General features: G+C 38.4%; 1 protein-coding gene across 1 annotated transcript in view; it reads left to right on the forward strand.

Moving 5' to 3' along the window:
• The window catches only part of LOC122796908 (CD109 antigen-like), a 969,469-nt gene that overhangs the window by 564,889 nt on the left and 377,386 nt on the right, over positions 1-27,194 (forward strand). Inside the window, exon 16 of the mRNA XM_044065708.1 lies at positions 16,488-16,595. Coding sequence (XP_043921643.1) covers positions 16,488-16,595 — 108 coding nt within the window. The remainder of the gene's footprint in view (positions 1-16,487; positions 16,596-27,194) is intronic.

Genomic DNA, 27,194 nt, shown 5'->3' on the forward strand with positions numbered 1-27,194 from the left:
CTATGAGGTCATGGAATACAGATGATAATTGTTGGTTCCTTTGTTCTGAAAATGTTAGGATTTCTAAGGCATAGCTTGGCCTAATGGGTATCCATTCTCTCTGTATTCTTTCTCATTAACTCCATTGAGATCTAAATCGGTATCTTGAGTTGGATTTTGAGCAATATCACTTTGTTGTTGTCCTTTTAGTGGTCCCAGATATGCTATTCCTTTTAAATATTCTGCTCAGTCCCAGTTGGCTTAATAAGACACCAACGATTGGTATGATACATACAGAGCATGTGTCTAATATAGACCAACAACTTAGTATATTTCAAAAGAAGTTGCTTAAGTTCCAAAAAATCCAGCAGGAAAATATTTGTTTTAAAGAGTGTATAAAGTTATAAGTCCCAAAAGGATTAAGATGTTTGAAATTCCTTAACTGGGCTTGTTGAACACTATTGCACCAGGAACTTTTATTAGGATTAAGATGTTGGAAATTCCCCACTGCTCTTGTTGAACACTATTGCACCAGGAACTTTCAGCATTATAATCATCATAGCTGTGAATTAATGGGGTTATTGATCAAATATAACCCTAAAGAAATAGATTTATTATAGGTTCATACTAGGCTATCTGCCCTAGGGCATTTATAAGCCTAGCCAGAGTGTGTTTGGCTTTCACCACCCATTTTAAATTAATTTTGCTATGCCCTTTTTCGAGGTTAGTATACTTTGCCTCTGTCTAGCAGTGACACAGAAGTGATACCCAGGGTAAACCTACAATCTCCCATCCACTCATCAAAATTCCTCTTGAAGAGAGTCAATGAAGGACTCTGCCTAACCTGGACTGGGATTTTATTCCAGAGTGAAGGGAGCCTCTGGGTTATGAATCTGTCCCTCCAGCATGTCCTATTTATTTCAGTGCTGAGGTTCAAGTCTCTTGAGCGCATAGCTCGATGGGATTTGGATTTTCTGAGGTGCAGCATGTCCATTAATTCCGGGTTGGACATGGCTTTATACATCAGGCACAGATCGCCTCTGAGCAGGCGGTATGCCACTGAGTAGAGCTGGAGTTTCTTTAACCGGACAGCATATGGCATCTGTTTGAGCCCTTTGATCCTCTTGGTGAGGTACTTTTGTGGTCTTTCCAGTTGCTGCAGGTGTCTGGTAAGGTACATCCCAAAAGGGGCATTGTACTCAATTATGGGCCTGATGAGGAATGAGTAAAGAGGCACGATGACCTCCCCTGATCTAGATGTGAATCCCTTCATGATTAGGTGGGCTATATAAAATGTTTTTCTAACCACTTTGGCCATGTGGTTGTCAAAAGAGAGATTGCTATCAACTTGGGTGTCCAGGTCCCTAATTACTTCTTCTGTACTTAATGGATTACCACCTATGTGGTAATTTGTGGGCACTTTGTTTTTGCCAAAGGGGATGACTATACACTTTTTGGCATTTAGCTTGAGGCCATGGCTCTGGCACCAGTTGTCTGTTTCTATGAGGCCCTTTTGGAGGATACTTGTGTCGGCTGGAGAGTCGATTATGGCGCTCAGTTTGCAGTCATCTGCGAACTTGGTCAGCCACAGTCCTTCCTTGTTGGCCTGTACCTCCGAGAAATATATACCGAACAAGAGAGGTCCCAGGGCTGAGCCTTGTGGGACACCACTTGTAACTGGTTTGGAGTCTGACATGGCTCCAGCAATTCTAAACATGTGGGTTCTGCCCTTGAGCCAGTTTGCAACCCATCTAGTGACATAGGGGTTTATATTTAAGCTGGTGAGCTTACCTATAATGCCCAAGTAGGGTATTGTATCGAAGGCTTTTGCGAGGTCCACGTAGGCTGTGTGGACCACCTTCCCCTCGTCAATGGCCTTGGTGACTGTTTCAAAGAAATCGACCAGGTTTAAGAGGCAGGATCTGCCCTTAACAAAGCCGAACTGGGTTCTGGGTAGGATCCAGTGTCTGTAGGTACCCAATATCTTTATTTATGAGGTCCATGATGATCCTTTCCATAGCTTTGCAGACCAAGCTAGTCAGGCTTATGGGGCAATAGTTTCCAGGATCCGTTGAGGCACCACCTTTGTGGAGAGGGACCACTGTTGCTGTACGCCACTCTTTGGGTACATATCCTGTAGTAAGGCTGAGATTGAACAGTAGTTTTATGTTTGGGTTTAGCTCTTCTTGGAGTTCATGTAGGACGCAGCCCGGTACACCATCTGGTCCCATTGATGCTGTGTTTTTTGCTTTGGAGAGGGCAGCTCTTACCTGAGCATCTGAGATGTCAGGGGGGCAGCACTCTGCTGGGATACATACTTGCCCTTTTGGTGGTGAGGTGGGGGGGAGAAGTTTGCACTGAACCTGTCAGCTCGGATGTTGGCAATGTCTGTGGGTTTGGTGTATTTTTTGTCATTTTGGACTAATTCTGAGCATATCAGGGAATTCCCACCCAGGTTCCTAACATAACTAAAGAAAGCCTTGTGATTATCCTTAGTGTCCTGTGCAATTTTTCTCTCAAAGCTGGCCTTAGACGATTTTATAAGTGCCCATAGTTTTTTGCTAATACTGATCAGAGATGCCTTCCCTTTTTGGGATTTTGCTCTATCATGTAGTAGCTTCCTCCTTCTATTGTATAGTTTGTTTATGGCTGGGGTCCACCAGACAGGACGTCTGCCTTTGGAGGATTGGGTCTTGGTTTTATTTGGGATTGCATGATCCATGCATTCCTGAAGGTGTTCATAGAATGCATTTATAAAGGATTCTGCAGTCTGGGCCGTATTTTCCACAGGCCCGGGGGCTTTGAAGGATTCCACCTCAGTTTTGAGGAGTGTGAAATTTGCTTTAGAGAAGTTTTTCACTGTGGTTTTCTGGGCAGGGGGTGGGGTTGGGATGTGAATATCCAGTGAGATTAGCTTATGGTCTGCTCTTACCAGTGAGGGATATACTTCTGTTCTGGAGCATAGAGTCCCCATGTTGGTGATGATCGGGTCCAATATGTTTTCCCCTCTTGTGGGAGTGGTAACAAGTTATTCCATAGCATTTGAGTTTATAAATTCTAGGAACCTTTGGGCTAGGGTGTTGGAGCTAGAGTAATGCTCCCAGTCTATGTTTGGGTAGTTGAAGTCACCCAATATAATGGTGTTTGGAGAGATCTTCATATTTTCCAGTGTTCTCAGGAAGGCCGAGTGGGGTTCCTGGGTTTGGGAGGGTGGTCTGTAGCAGGCTATAAACTGGAAGGCAGTTTTACCCACTGTTAGTTGCGCATGGATAGTCTCTGATGCTTCCTGCTGTGCCACCAACCTGGAGATGTGGGTATCTTTGACAAATATTGATACTCCCCCTCCTTTTGTGGTTCAGTCCAAGTTTTGGGGCCGAAAAGCATGGTATGAGGTATAACCTGGTAGTGCTGGGGTGCTCTCAGAGCCTTGAACTAGATTTCTGTTACTGCACAGATATCGATGTTCTCCATGCTAAGGAGAGTTTTGAGTGCATGCATCTTGAGGTTTAGACTTCTGGCATTGAGTAGCATTACTCTTTGTTTCTTATCCCTTGTGATACCTATGTAGGTGGGTTTGTCTTTTGAGTCTTGCCTAAAAAAGGCACTGTGGGGGTAGCAAGAGCCTTTGCCAATATCCGAAAGCCCAGGCATCAAACATTGCGATTCTAATATTTTTCAGGATGTGGCTTTCAATAATTTCAAGTCCAAATACCGAGCTATCTTTTCTGATAATGATAAAATTTGTGATTCCATGCTTTCTCCAAAGATCAAGAAGGGCTACAGTTTGGATATTATTTTTCCTAGTCTGGTGACACATAGACTGAAAGTTGCCCAAGCTGGTCAGAGAAAGTAATAACAGTTCCTTGGAAGTCATTGTCTGAATAGCTGGATAATACTCTCCTCTCCTGTTAAGCAGGTGTACCCACTGCAATATTTCAGTTTCCCTGCTCTGTAGTCTATTCTAACAAAACAGTTCACACTCACAAAATGGCAAATATTGAAGTATTTTGTGCTCACAAATATTTACCTCTACAAGATTTCTTTATGTAATAATAGACATGTGACTACTTATGTTGAAACAACTTCTTAGACTCAGTAATATGGATGGTCCACCCCCACCTCCACCAAGGTATATAAATGCTTCTAATGTTCATGAAAGTGTAGCTGTCCTTACACAAGGTTTAAGGAGTGCAATTGGCAGATGCCAATAGTATGGTAATATAGTAATGAAATGAATGTCAGTACTGCATTTGCAGTAATGGCTATAGTACTGCAGTGCTGAAGTGCTTAGAGAGTGATATTTTAACTGTAACAAGCTGCTTTTTACATTTGTAGCAAGCATCGTTAGATGCAGTTACATGACAATGTTTTTTTCACTCATTTTTTAAACATCATAGAGAGATACAGAATTGAAGAATATGAAATCTATTTTTATATTTTCTGATAATGGTCAAATTAGGTCAAATTAGGTCCTATGTAGTCTAATGGACCAGATCTCCCAGCCATTCCAGTGTCCATTACTTTGCTGTCTTGCCCACACCTCTCAACTGTCCAGATTTTTGCCTCATATTTTTTACTTGTTCCTCATAAAATGTGTGGCTATCTGGCAAATCATTGCAGTCTGAAGTCACTAAATAATGACATATGTTTGGGTTTCAGACTTGATATCCATCAGAAAATGCACACTAAAGCAAAGCAACTTTCTAAGTTTACCAAAAGCAATATTTTAATTTTGTTCCAGATTTGGGGCCTTTTTTCCAATTACTTTTGGCTTTGTCAGGATTTCTTGTGTTCATAACTGGCCTTAGGCATAGGCCAACTAGGCGGCCAGCTGGGACGCCACTCTGGCAGGGGTGCTTTTCCAGTAATCTGTATGGTGCAGATAGCCAAGAACGGAGGCACCAGGTGGTGTTGGGGGGTGTTGTGGTGACCTTTTGCCTAGGGCACCAGTTGACCAAAGGCCAGTCCTGTGTTTAAGCCCTAAGAGCTATAGTCTTGTCCCAGTTACCATAAACACTTTTCAAACATGTACGTGTGCAATGATTTTAGAGTTCTGTATACGAACCTAAATACGAATGATGACTTTAAAGTATTTAATTTTTCTACTCTGGCCATCAACACTGTAGACTATGACCTTCTAGCCAGAGGATTTTCCTTTGTCCCTGAGAGAAATTTTGACATGGCAAATACGATTGTGGATTTGAAATTTTTTTTATTAGGAAGTTAAATTTAAATATTTTATTTCAGAACGTGTAATATGTTAGTGACCCATTGCATATATCCAGTACATATAATCCACCCATTCATCCAGCTTTAGTACTATTTAAGAAGTTATGTGAAACAGACATCCGTAATGTAAAGAGTAGGTATGGAATTGGCAACTTAAGTGAAGCTGAAAATGTAAGTATGAATAAAATCAGAAGTAATAATTCTGTAAGAATTATCAAACCAGATAAAGGTGGGGGGATTATAATCATGGATAATACTTTTTACCAAGAAAAGATGTTAGAGGTATAAAAGAATGATATATACACAATAGTGTCCTTGAATGAAGTAAATGGGGCACATAGAAGGATTAGAAATGAATTAAATTATCTATTTATTGAAAACAGCATTACAATTGATGAATTTAATTATTTGAATGTAGCTTACCCTAAATTTCCGACAATTTTTCGCCTCCCCAAAATCCACAAATATTTGGACCATCCACCCATGACACTTATAGTTGATTCTAGGGGTTCTATTAATCCATTGCTAAGTTCATTGATGTTAAACTAAAGAATTTATTGAAAGATGAGTCGACTATAGTGAAGGATTTTTGGGATTTCCTTGACAGAATAAATAGGCTTGAATGTTTGATGGATGGCATTTTTATCACTATTGATGTGAAGGAATTGTATATATCTATTCCACATAATATAGGCCTTGAATGGTTCTGTGATTTCCTATTAAGAAAAGGTTTAGAACAAAGAGCTATTAACACATCAGAACAACTACTAGAAACAGTGTTGAAGAATAACTTCATTTTGTTTAACAATGAATTTTATTTACAAAAGAAAGGGGTGGCTATGGGGGCGTCATGTGGTGGCATTTATAATAACATAGTAATGTTAGAATGAGAACAAAGATGCCTTGTTAATTCCTCATACTATGGTTATTGTCAAAGTTATTTGAGATTTTTGGATGACATTTTTATTTATTGGAACAGACCTGCAAGCATGATTACTGAGTTTATTAAATACATTAATGAGTCAACATGCTTTTTGAAATTTTATCATTCTATAGACCATAAGGAAATTGCTTATTTGGATGTGAAATTGATTAAAGATCCCACTCTGAAATGTTTTCTGGCTGAAATCTATAGAAAGCCAACCTGCTCTAACAGCTTTCTACACTTTGATAGTGGGCACCCCTACAAACAGAAGAAATTTGTTGTAAAGTGCAGTTCATGAGGGCTGCACGAATGGTATCATGCTTTGAGTCCTTTCTTAATGAATGTGATGTTTTGAAAAGAATGCTTTTGAGCAGGGGGATACCCAGCTATGCTGGTCCAAGATGTTATGTTAGAAGTAATTAACAAAAGGGAATCTGTGTATTTTAAACCACTTCTTAGGAAGAGGGACCCCATTGATAATAACCATCTTAGTAATTCTAAAATCAATGTGACCATCTACCCTCTGGGTTTTGAGAGTGTCCCTAACCCAAATGAGAACAATGAGGGAAGGGTCTTGTCAACTCTAACATCTTATAACACAGAACAAAGGAATTTTAAAACAGCCTTTATTACAACATTTAATGCATCCAGCAACTTCATTAAGGATATTGTATACAAAAATTGGGTGGTCTTATCCAGTAATAAAGATGTTCACAATAAACTGGGTAAATTTCCCTTATAGTATACAGGAAGGGGAGGTGTTTAAAGAACATTTTTGAGACATATGAGGAGGGATACCACCGTACAGTGAATAGAAGTATGAAAAAATGTGGAGCTTGCCACTATTGTCCATTCATCCTTCATTATAAACAGGATACAAGTGAAATTGAATAATAGATGTGATTGCAAAACTGAAAGGGTAGTGTGCTGTGCTATTTGTAACAAATGTAAAGGATTCTATACTGGAAAACCAGAAAGGAAACTAAAAAATAGAATTTACGAACATCTAAGGGACATAAAAAATAAGAAAGAAACAAACGCTTTAGCTAAACATATTCTAGAATTTAGTGACCATTCACTCAAGTTTTTTGTTATTGAGGTGATGGAATACAGGGTCAGGGGGGGCCCTTGGACACTCAATTTAGAAAAACAAGAAACATTATGGCAGATCAGAACCAATGCTACTGAATAGCCTGGTCTGAATGAATCCCTTTCTATGACATGTTTTTTTTTAAAATTGAAAGCACTAGAGAGATGAATGCTGTTTTTTATGATGTTTCAAATTCCTTATATGTATTGTTTTATAATTTTGTATATGATGTGTGTATATGTTTTGAATTCACATGTAGTTTTTTTTTTTAAATGCTTTTTATTTAAGTCCCTAAAAACTCTTTTTATGAATAGGCTTATGTATTATGTATTTCACATTGGTTGTGATGGGGTGATTGTTTATTGAAGGTGTGATCTGCTTGACTATATATTTTTCCATTTTGGAACGGTGATGTATTCTGAAGAAGTTTCTGATTAGTCAGAAACGAAAGCACTAAATTTAAAGGATTAGATACACAAGGACCAGTATTTGTGTTGTGAGAACAGAATTGCACTGGTTTTATTTGAATTAAAGATATTGGCGTTGTTTTTTTTATGAATTACACCTTCAGTGTGTTTCATTTATTACAGTTTTGTATGGTGCAGATAGCCAAGAATGGGGGCACTGGGTGGTGTTGTGGGGTGTTGTGGTTACCTTTTGCCTAGGGCACCAGTTGATCAAAGGCCGGTCCTGTGCTTAAGCCCTAAGAGGTATAGTCTTTTCCCAGGTACCATAAACACTTTTCAAACATGTAAGTGTGAAATGATTTTAGAGTTCTGTATATAATTTAAAACTTTTATTTCAAATTTTATAGCACAAACATTGATGATCATTTGATAAATAAAATTAAACGGTTTCACACTGACAACAGACTTAGCACAAGCAAAAATAAACATTTCTTCTCTTGAAACTCACATTCATTGAAAATAAATTTGGCCAGTAGTGGATTAAGCATACCATGGCTCTGGGCTATTTTCAAACCATTGATCACCCCCAGCCACCGAACACATTTTTAGGCCCATGCATAAATGCATGTGTTCTTTGTTTCGCCTTCCTGCTTGTTTTAAAATATTTTTGTTTCATACAACAGCATTTGTGTGTTTTCATTTTCTTTCCAGTAATCAGTGTGAAACAAAATGTATGAACCAATAATGACAAAAATACCTATTTCAGAAGATTTCAACCATAAAAGGCCAGTCAAACAGCTGCCATTATAATCCACCAATATCTTGACTTACATGCCTTATTGTGATAAAAATGGCCACAGTAAAATATGCCAATTTGCTTTACACAGATGCACACTAGTCCTGGAAAAGCAGACTAATGACTTTTTAACTTTTTCAGCTCAGCAGAACCAGTCATTTTTATCCACAGACATCCCTCAAACACAACAATTAGAGCTACATTGCTGACTACTTTTTTCTCAAATGTCTTTGTCAGAATTATTATTATTATTATTATGATCAAAATTACATATTTCAAATTGGTTTCACACAAACATACAGTGACCAAAGTATTCCAGCTTAATTTGCACACACACACACACACACACACACACACACACACACACACACACACACACACACACACACACACACACACACACATATATATATATATATATACACACACACACACTCACACACACACACACACACACACACACACACACACACACACACACACACACACACACACACACACACACAGACTAGTTCTGCAAAGCAAGATTAATGACTGCTTAAGAAATAACCAAATGATAAGAGCATAAGGTGCTTTTTTCCATAGGGTGATCCTCACCTGCAAAAGTTGTTATGGTCCCTTTTTTTGATGGTATAGTCCCCTTATTGTTGTAAATATTTAAATTACATATACTTTATCTGTAGTGTTGAATTAACTACATGTAATTGTATAAAGATCTCTAGCATTATATCATAAGACTCAGCCATGTGTATCATGGTTTAAATAAAATTGTATTTATGAGAGCATTAAGTACTAACCCATGACTGGGTGTGGGTAACACTAGATTTACCCATAGTTCATGTGGTTAGATCACATGGATGAAGCTAGAGTGATCAGACAAAGCCAAATGTAGGTAAATCCAGCATTACTCATACTCAGGAGTGGGTTATTGCTATTATACAATAGCATTATTTAAGAAAGAAATTGCTTACCTTTCATAAATAATATATTTGTATAATGACACTGTAGTGTTCACTCACGTTCTTTCATCTTTTCTGATGTACTACCCATGCACATAGTTTTTTTTTTTTTTTTTTTACTGCCACTCAATGCAAGAAAACTAGACAAAGCCCAACACAATAAGGGGGGGCAATCATTCAAAAATAAGGACATATTGTATTGGTCTTATAAATTTACAAAGTTTCTGGAATGAGAGGTTTTGTGTTACTGTACATTTTCTGAAGGATATGGACCTAAACCACAATTGTCTGCCATTAATTAATTATTTCGGTTGCTTTCATGCCTTGGACATGAAAAAAGAGTCTTCATGGGTTTGGTTCAAGCAGCTTTATTTTATACAAACACATCACTACAGAGGCTTACTAAAATTAACTTAAGTAACTTATATACAGATCAACAACTATGGTCATGCATGTTCTCTTTCTGGCTGCTTCTTCAAGATGGCCCTATGGAATACATGTGTCAGGAAATTTATACGTGCATGTACAGCTTTGCATGCTTCTTAAAAATATAGCATACATATTCTTACCTTATGATCTACACTTCCATCCCAGTGGCTTGCCAGAAATGTGCTCTTTTTTAATGAGGAAAAGTCCAAAACTCTGAGGGAAAAATCTGGACATTCTGCAAAGATCTGCAGAGATTTAAAGAGTGACAGGGCAGAAATACAAGGAAAATAAGGTACATTTCTGATTCTATACTTTTGCAGAATTACTGAATTTTCTTGTATTTTGCCGTGCTCTTTACAGCATATTCCAATAGACAAGTCTGGCTGCTCAGTAGTATTTTAGCAGCCAGTCTTTTTTCTGTTGGTATATTCTTGATTTACAATGGGCACACTATTTGGGCTGTCCAATCAGCATGTACGTTTTTCAATGGCAAAGACCCATTATTGTAATATACAAAATATTATCAACCTGATAAAATATGTTAAGTCAATATGTACAATCTCAGCAGAAGTAAAAGTCATCTGAATAATTTCACATTAAGGAGAACTATTATTAATCCAGAGGGTGCTGCTGGCAAAAAAAAAAAAAAAAAAAAAAACATTTTAGTGCTTCATCTACAAATGTTTGCTGCCCCTGAAGAATAAATTGCCTATGTTATAGTAAATAACTGGTGTGCTGGTGATATTGCCATAACATTTCCTGAACTAGATCTGCTATGCAATAGGGAATGGCTGGCAAACAACATCAAAATGTTCATTTGTATGAGAACATTAAGGATCTAAGCTCAAATTTCCAATTGCTCTAAACCAGATTATGGTCAAATGGGGCCCTAGGCAGGGTAATGGATCAGAGACCCCATCCATGTCCATGCCCCCCAGCATCCCCACTCAACAGTCATTCCAGTGTCCCGCTACTTGCCTTTCTTCCTGGTTACCATAAAAAACTGATCAAATTGGTCAGTGTGCATACAATTTTCTTCTTTACTTTTACAGTGGTTACAGATACTGGGATTTAATTTAAAACCTTTATTTCAAATTTTATAGAACAAATACTGATAGTTATTTGCTAAACAAAACCGTACAGTCTCACAATGAAAACAGACATGGCATGAGCAAGAGCAAACTTCTCTGCCTTTAATCAGTATTTGTGCTACAAACTCACATTCATGGAAACTGCATTGAAACCACATTCACAGCAAATGCATCTGGCCGGTGGAATATTAAGTGTACCTTCGGACTGTATTCAAATCATGAGCCCCCTGCACACATTTTTAGGACCATGCATAAATGCACATGTTATTGATTCACCTCCCTGATTGTATTAAATGCTATTTTTTGTTTAATACAACACAGCTTGCTAAAGTTTTAAATTTAGAGTTTTTTTGCATTTTCCAGTAAGCAACAAAGCAAAACAAATGAGCCAATAATGACAGGGCTATCCATTTCAAAAAATGTCAACCATAAAAGGTGAATGAAACTGCTGTCATTATAATCCACCAATAACAGTCAATATGCACAATCTCTTCAGAAGTAAAAGTCATATGAATAATCCCACATTAAAGATACCTGTAACTAATGAAGCGGTTGCTGCTGGGAAACAACCTTACATTTCAATGTGTTATCGACAAATTCAATTCCTGCTGTCCTTGAAGAATAAATTGCCTATATGATACATTAAAATTGTATGCTGATGACATGTAATTGGGAACAGCTAGAAAACTGACAACAGGTTCATAGTTAGTAGTCATCTCATCCAGAGGAGGAAACACTCGAGTACAGCACCCCTTACCTCTCAATTGTCCAGATTTTCACAGAATGTCCAGATTTTTGTAGCAAAATATCAGTCTGTTCCTCATAAAATGTGTGGTCTTCTTTCAAATAATTGGGATGATATGAGGAATGAAATCACTAAATAATGACATAAATTTGAGTTTCAGATATTATATAATTTAGAAAAATGCATTTTAACACAGACTTTGTTATTCTAGCTACTGTCTATGTTTACAAGAGCAATATTTAAAATATGTCCCTGTCTCCCTGTCTTTGGACCTTTGTCCCCTGTTATGTTGGGCTTTGTCCAGATTTTTTGGGCTAAGAGGTAAACAGCACCCCTTATGCTGTACAGTGGGATCAGCAATCAATCTACCTGTTGTAAGAAAACAACCCACAATTTTCCACACCAAAGGCATGTATGCTACCTGTTGTACTAATGACATTGAATAATGCAATTAAAACTGTACAACTGACATTGACAGACTGTAATACTCAATGATTTACAAGGAACAAAAGAAAAAAAAAAATAAATTAAAGGATACCTGGCAGTTGCTGTGGAAGTTTAAGGCACTTGCTCATCAATAATCAAGATTCAGGGTTTGACTTCAAGCAAAGTCTGACTTGGGCATTACACAAATACACTCACACTCACACACACACACACACGCACACGCACACACACACACGCACATGCACACACACACACACACGCACACACAAGAATGCACTCAGTAAATCTGCATAAGGATAGATCTTACTTACACTCAGTAAATCTCCTTGCTTGTCTGCTCCTGTGGCTATGTATTTGTTTACTCAATACACTCTGTTATACAAATTGTATCATCTGTTCCATACTAAATCTCCCATGGCTTACATTAGGATGTTTGTCTTAAAGCTGATGTTTCTGAGGCTTGCTGTTCCTAACAGAAGTTTCCTGTGTGGTCCTAAAGTCTCCTATGTTTAGGAAAGTCTTCCCGCTTGCTTTATTTACAATAGATTGTATTTTTATCAGATCCCAAAGCCAGCACAGGCATCAGGCAGTTGCCTAGGTCACCTAGTGCTGAATCGAGCTCTGCTCCAAAGCACTGTATGGTTAAGTGACTTACTCAATGTCACACAGCATGTAAATTAAAATGGAAAGACTCAAACCTGGCACCCTTGCCACAGGAAACAGCTCATTAAAAGTCAGAGCTTTAGTCCTCTGTGCTAAATGCCAGAGCAGCAGTTTTTAATTAAATGTTGAAATCTTTTACAGTCCAATCTTATAGAGAAGGCTATGTCACGGTCATATACAACAATGACTATGTAATGGATGCTTAAGATCAGATGGTTTGGAACATCACCCGAAATAATGCAGATTCTATGACCTGACAAATATTAACCCCTTTGCAGTTGCTGGAAACTATAAAGAAGGCAATGTGATGTTTAGACTACTAAAATGCAACATGATCAGACTACATAACAAAGTCCAGAACTTTTAATAAATTCATTCTTTAGTGCATTGAGTAAGACAAAACAAAACAATTACAGACAATATAAATGTTGCAGCAGCTTTTGTTCAATAGCCCCACAAGTCATACAAAATCATTTGGGGGCTTACATGCTTCCAGGATATGTTTATCTCAGTTTTGATTTCCCTATGTTTTCTCTGTCATCAAAAATAGCTATCCTATCTGACATCACTCAGTACAAGTCTAACCTGTTTGAATGGCTAATTATGCTGTATTGCTGTAGCATACAGCTCCACAGTCAACAGAGCTAGATCATGGACAAATGTGACCCTATGCAGGGTAATGAATCAGGCCTATGTCTGTCGTACCAATATCCCATTACTTAATTGTTTTTTCTCAACTTACCATAAGTCCTGTTCATACCTATCAGTGTACATTCTCTTTCCTTCTTTACTTTTACAGTTATAACAGAGATTTGGATTTCATTTAAAACATTTATTTCAAATTCTGCAGGAAAAAAAAAACAATGAAAGCCTTTTTTCAAAACAAAACACTTTCACATTGAAAACAGACTTGGCATGAGAAACAGTAAACTTCTCTTTCTCTGAAACTCACATTTGGGGAAAATGCACCTAAAAGCCAATTAAACTACATGAGGCATGTTGTAATTTATACTCAAAGAGCATATAGTGAGTATTAATTTACTTTCCATGTGAAGGGTGCAGGAATTCAAAATATAAATGTATATAGCATTTGCTAACAGCCTGGGGAAGTCCACTTGACAGTAATGTCCACCTTCTAACAGCCCAGGATTACTATGTGGTGAAGTAACTTGGCAGAGTCACATAGAAGACAGATGATATATAATGACATAGGAAACCTCCAAAAACTGGACCCACCCCAATTCAACTTCGTCAAGGACAGTTCTTGCCTGCTAAATTTAGTGGACTTCTTTGAGAAACTCACTAGGGCCATGGATGAGGGTAAAACAATGCATATTGCCTACCTTGACCCAGCTAAAGCACTTCACACAATTCTTCACTCAGTTATTATAGATAAACTCACTAAACTGGGCTTGGCTGATAGCTCACAGACAGGGCACATTGTCAGAGTGGGAGAATCCAGATCCAGCAAAAGACAAGTTACTAGTAGTGTGCCACAAGGGTCAGTGCTGATATCTCTCCTGTTTAGAATATACTTCTCTGAAGTCAAGGCTAATGCAGGAGGCCTTTGGCTGAATATATTTGTTGGTGATTGGAAGCTGGGGGTAATCACTGAATCCTCCTGTGATGTAGATATCCCTCAGAAGGGTCTGACCCAGACAAATGATTGGTGACAGAGCCACAGTCTAAAAATAAATAAAAAAAAATGCATAATTGTACCCTGTGGGAAGTCAAATACATCTGCAAATTGCAACATTAATAACACATCTCTAAGAGTGGACTCAGAGGTGAGAGATCTAGGTAGACAAATAGATAGTAGCCTTTGGATGTGGAATCGTAAATTCATTCCTGGGATGGTGCCTATGTCCCTTATAGACAGAGGCAGCCTGTAAAATACTCAGTGGCATAGGCAGAAACCTAAGATAGCAGTCTGAACTTTGACTGCCATGTGTCTACAATGGTGAGCAAGACCTTCTATGGCCACAGCTTATAAATGAAGGCATGGCATCCAGATCTAAGGAAGTTGTATAGTCCCACTGTACTCGGCCCTCAGCAGACTAATCGAGTGCAATGCACCTTTTGGCATGTACTTGACCAGGAACCTGCAACAGCTAGAATGGCCTTAGATGTTCATCCCAATGAAAATACAGGGTGTAATCAACATGTTGTATGTGCATAGACTAAGTCCTATCCATTTACTCTGTCTCCTACTAACTATTAAGGGATGTTCTATGCCTAACCTACAAGGTATTCCCAAACCTAGCCCTGATGGAACTGTTACACATTTGCAAGACCAGCTACATAAGAACCACCTGATCTTTGGATCTAAACCTGGTCTGTGACATGAACAAAACATGCTGGACAGACAGATATGTGCCTCAGAGACTGCCCCTTAAATGGAACAGGCTTCCTATTCACATAAAGCAGAGCACTCCCCTGACACTCTTCAAATACAGTTTAGATCAATGGATTGGGAATCATAAGTCACTCTTGGGGTGGTACTCGTGTCCCTTATGGACACAGGCAGCCTGTATAATACTCAAAAGCATAGACACAAACATAAGCCTTCATCCAATCCTTAGGGATTGAAAATCAGGTAAAAATCAGGTAATAATAGCTAGCCTTATTAGCCTAATAATCTCCTATAAACCTATGAAATGAAAGCTTTGGGAGTCAAACCATTTACAATGGGAAGCAAGTCTTTATCAGATGATGGCATCACTCATCTGCACTAAGTGCTAGACAAACTGTTGGAGCTCAAACACACTACATTTCATACCTGTGGACCAGCAAAAACAAACTAATTTAAAAAATTCATAGATAAATTATTAGCGTTAACTTCCAGTGATTTAACAAAAGGAAAAGAAAAAAAGTAACCGTAGTTAAAGGAGGCCTGACAGTTAATATAGAATTAAGGCTCTTGACTCTGAAAGTTAAGAACCTGGCCCTGATACCCATGAATATCTGCATTTGGATGCCATTATAGTAATTGCATTGATGGCATAATGCAGCCAAGTGCTACATCTGTATTGTTACTTACAACAGTTTTCAGCTGGTCCACAAACCACTGCAGCTAATAAAAACTGACTGTGACATGACAAGCTCCTGTAGCATATGGATTTCTGTCCTCATCCGCCTTATACTCATCAGACTAGTTTAGTTAGTGTGACTCAGGCAGCTCCCCCTCCCCAAAGGAATTACTTAAACAAAAGAGATGCGAAAAGGACAAAATACCTGTCTGTAACAGCAACAAACGTTTGGAATAGAAGTGTCAACACAATCTGGGTATCTCTAATAAGCAAACATTGGTTTTGGCATTTTGAATAGCTGTCAGTAATGGGCAGCATTTCTACAAGAGTCTGCTTCAAAAAGTTAAAAATGTAAGAATGTACATGTATTTTTTACAGTGATCTTGCTACCCCAGTATTGCACATAGCATATGTTTGACAATGCCCTCTTTTTGAAATGTAGAAGTAACAAAACTTTACATCAGACTGAAATGTAATTTAAGCTATTGGTCTCATAAATTACTTGCATATACAAGATCAGACTGATAAATGGTATTGCCGAAAATCAGGTATGTCTTAAAAATGTTAACTTCCTTTCCACTTTTAGTTTTGTTTTATGGTAGTTTCACAGGTATAATAACCTAGAGGTTAATGAAAAGCAGATTTATAAAAAAAGACACCTTGCCTTCTGTGATTGAATGTATTTTACTTCTTTTAAGGTACTGAATACTTTGACTGAATATAGTCGATATTATTTTGATGAGAATGAGTTAAATCGATTATCCATGGATGGAAATTCCTCTGGAATCACACACTATTTCTTTGAGGTAAGTGTTTCTGGTAGTTACTAATGTAACTGATGATGTCTTCTTCCATATTTAACAGTATGGCAAGCGTATATTTGTGATTTGTGTAAATGATTTTATAGCGGCTGGGATTCATGGTGATCTTTTCTCATGTAAGTACGGTTAAAGAAAAGGGCAACAGCTTTAGATCAAACATTCACTTGTGGCTATTGTTGCTTTTTACATCTAGGTGAGTTTCAGCCCAGAAACTGTGGTTTAAGAGGAAACAGGACAGTCATTTCTAATGGTATTCCACTTTCCTTTAATTGTGAAAAATATATTAGACTAAACTAAGTACATGTCTATATGTGCTTAAGTTTAGAAAACCATGCATTCTGATATCCAGTAGATATATGAAAAACAGTCCCTTCCCTGGAATGGCTGCATAACAAAAATAACAGCATTTCATAACTTCAGTAAAACATGTTATAAAACAATATTTTATCACACATGCAGACTTGGAATGCACTTTTCCTTTAGAACAGCTTTGATAATATCTTCTGTGTACACTCACAACATGCATTTTATTGCTAACATATTATTTACTTTCCTTTGTTATCACTTGCCAGAACTGAAAAGTTTCTTTAGTCAAGCAGCTCACTCATCTGGTTAATAAAAAATGAAAAATAAATCAAAGCTGTAAGCTTAATGTGTTGGAAATTACATAGATCACCATCTGAGTTCACTGGCTGTTACTAGGCATTCAGTCCAGGAGACCATTGAGGAACAAATATGTTTCCATTTGTCTGAGAGCATTGTCTGGTTAAGTGATTTGCTTAGGGTCATACAGTAGGCAGATGGAGCCTGAAGGAATCAAACCCATGACTACACAAAGCAGCTTGTTGATAGCAAATAGTCTTAATTCTCTGTGTCAAGCTTATCACAGTAGACATTTATTTCAGGAAGTTCTCCTCCTGAAACTTGTTTGACTTCCTAACTGAACCCTAGGCTGAAATCATTAGACTCTTGATATCGTAAAATGTTACAGTTGGTGAAAAAAAAATTGTGTGATGATCTTATATGTAGATGATACATTACTAATGGTCACAAAACATAATGTCCTATGAAAAACAGACAGAAAATTATATTTAAATTCTTCAAAGAGAATAGCATATTCTCTTCATAGGTTCATAGGTTTTTCCTAGGCTAACTACCACAAGGTGCTTTTTAAGCTTAGCCACGCATCCCAAATCTCAAGTTCCGATACCCTTGATAAGTGTAAGCAAGGGCATGGGAGATGAAACATTTACAAACATGGGCCTGGGAGATGAACCATTTACAGGTTGCCTGTGTCCATTAAAGATATAGGTGCCAAGCCAGGGATGGATTTCCTGTTCCCCATCCAATTGTCCACGTTGCACTTGAATTTGGTTAGGGAGGCACTCTGCTTCACATGGATGGGGAGCCTGTTCCAGAAAAGGGGCAGTGTTTGGGATACATACCTGCCTCTCCAGCAGGTCCTATGTATATCACAGGCAAGGCTTAAGTATTTACAGTGGGTAATTATGGTGCTGTTTGTTCTGAGGATATGCAGGAGGTCTATCAGAGTAGTGTCTGACAATACTCTGTATGTCAGGCATAGATCTCCCCTTTAACAGCCTGTAGGAGACAGAATACAGGGATAGGGCCTTGAGGCAGTCTGCATAGGACATTTTACTTAAGCCCTGTATTTGTTTAGTGAGGAACCTTTGTGGACGTTCCATTTTTTGGATATGACTGGCTAGGTACATACAAAAGGGGGCATTTTACTTAATGATAAGTCTGATAAATGCTGACTACAGTGGAACAGTGACTTCCTTGGACCTAGATGCCATAACTTTGTTTAAAAGTTACACAACATAGAATGATTTCCTCATTACTGTAGACACGTGATGGTCAAAGGCTGGAATGCTGTCAATGTGTGTCCCTAAGTCCCTGACTACTGGGTCAGTTCTGAGGGGTGTGTTGTCAATGGGTCTATACCACTTTATCAAATGACTATTCTCGAATAGCCATTCATTGAACCCTTTTTTGTTTAAGCCGCTCTTTCATTGAATGACAAATTTTAATTAGGGCAAATCAGCAGTTGGCCACCATCTGGAATTTGCCCTTTTTCCCACTGTAGTGCAATCTTGAAGTTAGTATATTTAGTTAGGGGAGTGTGGGATTAGAGGGTATGGGGGTTTAGTCCCCCATCTTGGTAGGTTTTAAAATTTATTTTTTTTTACGGTGGCTTGGTTGGCCAACCACTAATTTGCCCTACTTAAAATCTGTCATTTGATGAAGAGCGACTTTGACAAATAGGGGTTTGACAAATGGCTGAATAGCCATTGGATAAAGTGATATAGACTCATTGTCAATATATAGTTACCAAGGGTGGATGAATTTCTGATGGATACTATTATGCATTTCTTGGCATTTAGTTTTAGTCCATGACACTGACATCAGTTGTTTGTCTGTGTCACTCCTTCCTGGAGAACATTTCTGTCAATGGCAGCTCCTAATTTTCAGTCATCTGCAAGTTTAGCTAGAGACTAATGACATTGACATTGACTTCAGAAAAGTAAATGCCAAAAAGGTCTGGTCCAAGGACCAGTCCCTGAGGGACACCACTTGTGGCTGATCCTTTTATAGAGGTGGACTTCCCAGTTTTAACTTTCCTGGATCCTCTATGTGAGCCAGTTGGCTGTCCACTGGGTGACATATGGGTTTGTACATAACCTCTTGAGTTTGCCAACAATGCCCCAGTGGGGTATTGTATCAAATGCCTTGGCCAGGTCAAGGTAGGCAGTGTGATCCATTTTGCCCTCATCCATTGCTTTGTTGACCTTCTCAAAGAAGTTCACCAGACTGAGCAGGCATGACCAGCCCTTGACAAAACCATCTGGAGGTTTACTATATGACTATTGATCATTTCCATGATAATTCTTTCCATGGCTTTACATATAAAAGTAGTGAGACTTATAATTTGCCCTACTTAAAATCTGTCATTTGATGAAGAGCGACTTTGACAAATAGGGGTTTGACAAATGGCTGAATAGCCATTGGATAAAGTGATATAGACTCATTGTCAATATATAGTTACCAAGGGTGGATGAATTTCTGATGGATACTATTATGCATTTCTTGGCATTTAGTTTTAGTCCATGACTCTGACATCAGTTGTTTGTCTGTGTCACTCCTTCCTGAAGAACATTTCTGTCAATGACAGCTCCTAATTTTCAGACATCTGCAAGTTTAACTAGAGACTACTGACACTGACATTGACTTCAGAGAAGTAAATGCCAAAAAGGTCTGGTCCAAGGACCAGTCCCTGAGGGACACCACTTGTGACTGATCCTTTTATAGAGGTGGACTTCCCAGTTTTAACTTTCCTGGATCCTCTATGTGAGCCAGTTGGCTGTCCACTGGGTGACATATGGGTTTGTACATAACCTCTTGAGTTTGCCAACAATACCCCAGTGGGGTATTGTATCAAATGCCTTGGCCAGGTCAAGGTAGGCAGTGTGATCCATTTTGCCCTCATCCATTGCGTTGTTGACCTTCTCAAAGAAGTTCACCATACTGTGTAGACATGACCAGCCCTTGACAAAACCATCTGGAGGTTTACTGTATGACTATTGATCATTTCCATGATAATTCTTTCCATGGCTTTACATATATAAGTAGTGAGACTTATAGTTCTGCAGTTTCCAGGATCTGTAGATGACCCACCTTTGTGCAGTGGGATGACTTTTGCTATTCTCCATTCATGAGGCACAAAGCCTGCTTGGAGACTACAGTTAAATAATTCTAGAGACCCTGATAGGTCATGTTTCATGCTATTTAGAAGGCATTCTTGGATATTTTCTGGGCCCACTAATGCAGTGTTCTTGGCCTTAGAGAGAGCATTTAGGACCTGTTCCCTAGTGATAGCAGGGAGAGTTATATTTGACTGTATTATCTGAGGGAAGGTTGAGGGGGAGAAAGGGGTGAAGTGGAACTGAATTTATTGGCCAGTAAGTTTGCTATATCTTCGGGCTCAGTATAGGTGGCTCCATTTACAATGAGCTGTACACACAATCGTATATTGACTTTGAGGTTGCAGACATAGCTAAAGAATGCCTTCTGATTGACCCTGGCCTGGGAGGCCAAATTTACCTGAAATTTAACTTTGGTAGACTTTATTTGTCCTATGAGTTGTTTGTTTGATTCGATGAGAGTGATTTTATCCTTTTGGGTGATGCACCTCCTAATTTTTGCCATAATTTTCTTTCTTCTGTTATACAGTCTATTGATTTTGTGATTCCATCAGTTCTGTACTTCTTCCTGGTTGGTACAGCTGCCTCTGTGCAGCTATTAACATGCTTATACGGGGTTTCTGTGAACAGTTCTGCATAGGCAATAGTGTTCTCAGGGTTTATAGGGGCTTTAAAATTTCCCAGGTTGTTATCCCTTAATAGCAGGACATTAGCCTTAGAGTAGTCCCTGAATATTGCAGGTTTAGCTGGGGATCCACTTTTTATTTTTACTTGAAAGGAGACCATTTTGTGGTCTCACTTTACTAGGGAAGACATTACAGTAGGGGATGTGAAGCACTCTCCCATATTAGTGAGGACCAGATCCAGTATGGTTGCAACCCTGGTTGGTGTATTAACAATCTGGTCCAGGGAGTTTGTGTTTACAAAATTAAGGAATCTCTGTGTCTGTTCGTTTGGTGTCATATAGGATTCCCAGTTAATAGTGGGGTAATTAAAGTCACTCATGGATATGGTATTGGGTTGGATGGGGAGTCCTGCCAGTAAGTTTAAATACATGGTATGGGTTTCCTGTGTCATACAGGGGCACCTGTAGCTTGCAAGGAAGTGGTATTGGATTTTGCCTGTGGTGATTTGAACATGGAGCAGCTCCATTGTATTGTCCTGTTTGACCAGCCTTGAGGTATATTTATTTTTTATGTAAATTGAGACACCTTTACCTTTAGTCCTTGTCTGTGTAGTAGCTGGTCTAAATGTGTGGAAGGCATTATTACCTTGCACTGTTGGTGTGCTCTCCGTGCCTTTAATCCATCCATTATAACCTTATACCTTCTTATCCCCTTCTAATACTTCACTTTATTGTAGTATTTAAACTACTATATTTACTTGTAATTAGCACAACCAAATTACTATTCCATTGTTACTTCTTTTTAATAGTTAAAATTGCTCCTCTAATACCTCACTCTAATGTATTTCTTAAATTATTCCTACCGATATTATACACCACACTTCTACCGATAAATTCTCAGTACAATACTTGTGAATATCAGTACCAATTTTATATTACTGACTTCTGTGCTATGTATTCACTGAAACTGCATTATAAAATTTGTTATTGTAAATATTGATTGCATTAAATTTGCTACCCTGGCACTTTTCTCCCTGGGCCTCTGCTGAAAAAGAGCGCCTGTGCCCACTTGTACATTCCCGGTAAACAAATGTCAATAAATAAATAAATATGTTCCGAACATTAAGCTGTGATTCTGCAGCCTAAATGAAGTAGAAAGGAACCTTTAAGATAAAGTAAAAAAGAACCTTTTAATGAAAATGATAAATTATTAAATATCTGTAAATACATATACCTATAAAACAGTTACAATTGAAAGAATTACATTAGAAAGTGAATTAAGGGAACTGCAGAGGAGAGTGCTGATGCTTAAGTAAACCTGTGTACCATGGCCCAATTTAACTTTACTAAACTACAAGCAACTATCTGACTGCCAGACCCCTAGAGACAGTGACAGCTACACACAGACACACAGACACACGCACACACACACACACACACACACACACACACACACACACACACACACACACACACACGTGCACACACATGCACATACACACATGCACACACACACAAAAGAAGCACTGCAACAAAGACTAGAATGAAGCAGTTTCTCACAGCAAAACCTTTACTACTAACAAAAGAACAGTACCTGATGCAGAGATGACACTGAGATTTTAGTCTGTGATACAAACAAACAGAAAGCTTCCTTCCCTTGCGGTAATTGTAAAGCTTATAGATACATTTATGAATCAAGGCTTTGACGCTAACTGAAGGATTTCATGTGGGTCTAGTGGTTTAGTTTAAATTGCAGAACTGTTAGCCTAGTACTAACCTATGAACTATGAACTATTAACTATGAAGGGTGTAAGGTGTTTTATATTGGAATGACAGCAAGAAATTATAAAAGGATTATATTAGAGCGTGTTTATTATATTAAAATTAGAGATTCCAATAATACTTTATTTAGACATGTTTCTGAATATCTGGCACATAAAAAACGTTTGCATTTTGGCTTAGAAAGGGTTTTAATGGATGCAAGAAAGGGAAATTATAGGAATAAAACTGAGCAAAGTGAGTCTATCTGGCAACTGAAATTACAGGCCAATAAATTACCTTGTTTAAATTATTCTATTAACATCAAATGTTTTTTAATATAGAAAGGTTAGAAAATATTGAATTTATGCAGTGTTTATAATTGTAGTATATTATTTCTGTTTGTCTTAATGATTTATGTATTATATTTCTTTAAGAAATTTTTGTGTCAGCTAATTGAGTCATGTGATGTATGCTAAAGTTATAAAATAGCTTCTGCTTGTTAATTTGGAGTTTTGAAGAAGTCTGTTGTACCAAGAACAAAATTAAACTTATTAAATAATTGTTTGTGGGTTGTAGGTTCTGCTTTATTTTTTTGACTGCCAGAGAGACCTCCCACAGGCATAATGGGGATATGTATTTCTTGGCTTCTGTCTCAAGGATACTTTTAGTATACGCGGATCAGTATATTTATATGCTGGTGTCACATCAGGACCAAGGCAGAAGCCATGTGTGCTCTCTTAGGGATGGTGTATTTTCCTAAGGTGCTTGGTGTGATAGATTGCACTCATACCTTTAAGGTCCCGTCTGGACCACAGCAGGAGCATTACAAGAAAAGAAAGAGCTCTCATTCCACTATCTGACAGGTAGCATGTAATGCATAGAGTACCTTACCAATGTATTTGCCTGTTACTCTGGCAGTGTCCATGATTTTCATATCTGCCACACAAGCTCACTGTGCCTCTTGCATGGTAGGAAACCCACTGGTCACCTTGCTGGTAAGTGCAGCATTTTTGTATTCATATTGAATTCTGTAGTTAAAGGTTAGATTATGAATTCTGAAGTAGTAATTTTGGGTTATGATGTGTGGACCATTGTCATCTTACACTGTACATCAGGCACTTCTTTATTACAAAAAGAAAACCAACTTTAGAGAAAATTGTTGTGATATGATGTTATTCAGTGTACTTTTGGAAGTGTTTTTACTAGCAGTTGTATAGTAAAGCATTCATCTGAACTGTAACCTGCCCAGTCAATGAGAAAAGCATAAGGAATACTGGTGTAGATATCAGCATTAGATGCTGTTGTTACTGATACTGTTAACATTATTTTGTAATTTGTGTGCATGGATGGTGCAGGAATACAACTCCTTGATTTGTATCATACTGTCAGACAGCAGTGTTACCACAGTAGCAGTACACTGTCCAAGAAACTGGTTTGTCCTTTTTTTCTGTGTGTTGCTGTTCCCTTCCTATTTTTTTTCAGATAAAGCAATGAATTAAGGATCTTGAACTACAGCTAATGGTGAGTATTGAGTTCATGCTTAACTTCCATTCTGAAGGTACTTGTCACGTGACCCATACCCATAGTGTATGCTGCAAAGTCATACTGTACATCAGACCTTTACATTTTACTCTGATTTTCAACTCATGTTGGTTGCTTCAACTACTTGCACCATCATCATTTGCACAGTGCTTTGGCTGAGGTGGCAACAGTGCTATGTAGCTCTCCAGGCAGGCATACAGAGCAAAAAAGTAGTCCAATTCCCTCCCCCATTGTTTTGAACACATTTGTTTGTTTACTGTGACTTTTTTATGTTTGTTTGTCTGCATATTCTAATCAGTGAGTGAAGAATTATGCAATAATACCCAAGATCTTACTATTTAGTAATGGCAGTGTTTGTGAAATTAATGGTGGTTGACTGCTGAATTTCAAGTACTGTAGGTGTGTATGCCTCATATGTCTAAGGAGTCACATACAATATCCCTTAAGAGTAGTGTGAGTGATGGCTCCAATGATTGTGAATAAGTATCAGCATGTTATCTTGAGGCTGGTTTGTTTCAGTGATGAGGTTTGCTGGATGCAGGGGAACTTCTATAGACTAACCACACAGTGTAATGTAACCTACACTTCAGCTCTGAGGGTCTACTATGTTTTGGACTGTTGATGAGGCCTTGCTGCCTTCCTCTGCGCTCCATCTCCTGGAACTTTTGATGCACTTTCTTAGGATACACAAGGAGTCCAGCCAGATGGATATCTATGCATGCAGAGAGTCCCCCATCCACATCCAGCTGTATTTGCAATATTTCTCTGACAAATTGTTAGTAGTCCGAGCATAGAGTTGGACATGAATGCTGTATGTGCGACCACACTGCATATGCAGATTTTTATGGCATTGTATATGGCCTGCACCATTCCTGTATATTAATAAAGCTCTTCACATACACCCTGTAATAGCTTAACAACCTCTACCTGACTCACAGTGGCATTAGCCTGTGCCTGAACTATGTCACAGCAGATCTGCTGTGCAACTGCCAAGGCCTTGTGAACCTCTGGAGCTAACTGTGAAAAATGTGTTCACCTTGCATCCATTTGTATAGACATAGCAGTAATTATTGATACCTCTGATATAGTAGTCTCTTCATCAAGGTGTTCAGGGCATTCACAAGACATGGATGCTGAGCTAGTCTGTGAGCCCATCTCCTCTTGCTGTAATGTAAGGCCTTCATTCTATTGAGTGTGAGTCCATGTCACTGCCTATGGAGTTATCTACTTGCTGTGGGGTGGTGGGTCTTGCCAGTACACTTTGCAATTGTGTGCCACTGTCCTCAGACTGTGGTAAAGCACAAGAAGGAGTTGCTTCTGGTGCTGATCCTGTGAAGAAATGTTTGAGTATATGGTTGCAAAGACCTGCTGCTGATGTAAGGATTTATTAAAAAAATGTATAGGTCACATTTACAATGCAATGAATTCTGTTTTTTGTGACAATTGATTGGATGGTCTTCCCTGATGATGACAAATGTTAATGTTTATATTTACACAGCATTTGTGAGCAGTACTCTCACCATAACATAGCAAAATTATCTGTCCACACTGTTTGACCATGGCTGTTGTAGTGGTCTGAAAGTACTGGTGACAATACCACCTTTGATGATTCTGATAGCATCCTCAATAGCATCAAAGTCATCACACCCTTATAGAGGGAAGGTGCTCCTCATCTTGTGTTAAAGGTTGGGATGTGGAAGGGCCACCGCCAGTCCTGCCATGGACAATTGTATTTTGCCTAGCTTTCATCTTTGCACATCCTAGCAAGTCATTCTCTTTTTTCCTGCATTGTGCCAGTGTCAGCCACTACTTTATTTCATGTCTTGCCTGCTTTGGTCCTCCTTTACCCAAGAGGTACTACCCATACATCCTTAAAGCATTCACAAGGATGTGGTTCTCCTCCATTTGGAAGTTGTATCGCTGGTGTCTTGTACCCTCCTGCTGCAGCATTTTAAACCTGCTAGCAAATATAATGGCAGACTGTTAAACTAATCCCCTAGCCATGGCACCCTTGACTAATAGTGTTATTTCTTGTATGCAGACCCTGTACTATAGTTGTTTCTCCTGTGTCATAACCCCTGTTGCTAATGCTGCAGCAAGTTGTAAAGGGAAAGCAAATATTGATTCACAGCTCAGTCCATCTCCTATAAGTGACACTCTGCACTACCATTAGTTTATTCAGGGAAGTTCATAATAACATTTACAGAAGCATCACATTCAGAGAAGTATAGTAAAAGCATTATTACTTTTACTTTATCTGTCATGACACCCTGTACTGCAATTGTTAAAGATATACTATGATTCCTGTTAGGTGTAGTATTGCTTAAGTTGATTTAATAAAGATCACATCTTAGTAGCTGCTGACTTTTTCTCAGTCTAGTCACAGTGAAAATTAAACTCTCATAAAACTCCTTAACAGATGCAGTCAACAGTAAAAATGGGACCTCACTCATCCCCAATGCTGTCATTCATAAGCCTGTAAAATAGTATTTGGTAACATACTTTAACAGTAAAATAATGGTTGTGGACAGCAGCTCTTTGCAAATTCGACACTGTGCTTTCCTATTAATTTCTGTATCTTCACTCTCTTACTAATTTCTTTTAATTAGTTTGTGCTTTTTCTGGACCAGTGATGACCAGCATGGCTCATCACAGTTAAAAGTGAGGACCAAGGCCAAAAGGCATAAGTTGGTGCTGATTTCGAAACTTCTTATGCAAATGAGGCTCAGCGACTCCGATCTTGATGATCCACACTGCGGCACAGTTGTGTGCCTTTGTTGCATTAATGTGACTGCATCCAGATTGTTGAAGCCAAGCTGTACAGATGTGTATGAATGCCAGGCACCCCTCATTCACACTGAAGGAGCTACACCTTTACAAACATAGTTGTGTCCCTGCAAGTACCTAATCCAGCTAAATCAGTACCACAACGTG

Source organism: Protopterus annectens, chromosome 1.part0 (genome assembly GCF_019279795.1).
Source record: "Protopterus annectens isolate FY-2018-M chromosome 1.part0, PAN1.0, whole genome shotgun sequence".
Taxonomy (NCBI): Eukaryota; Metazoa; Chordata; order Ceratodontiformes; family Protopteridae; genus Protopterus; species Protopterus annectens.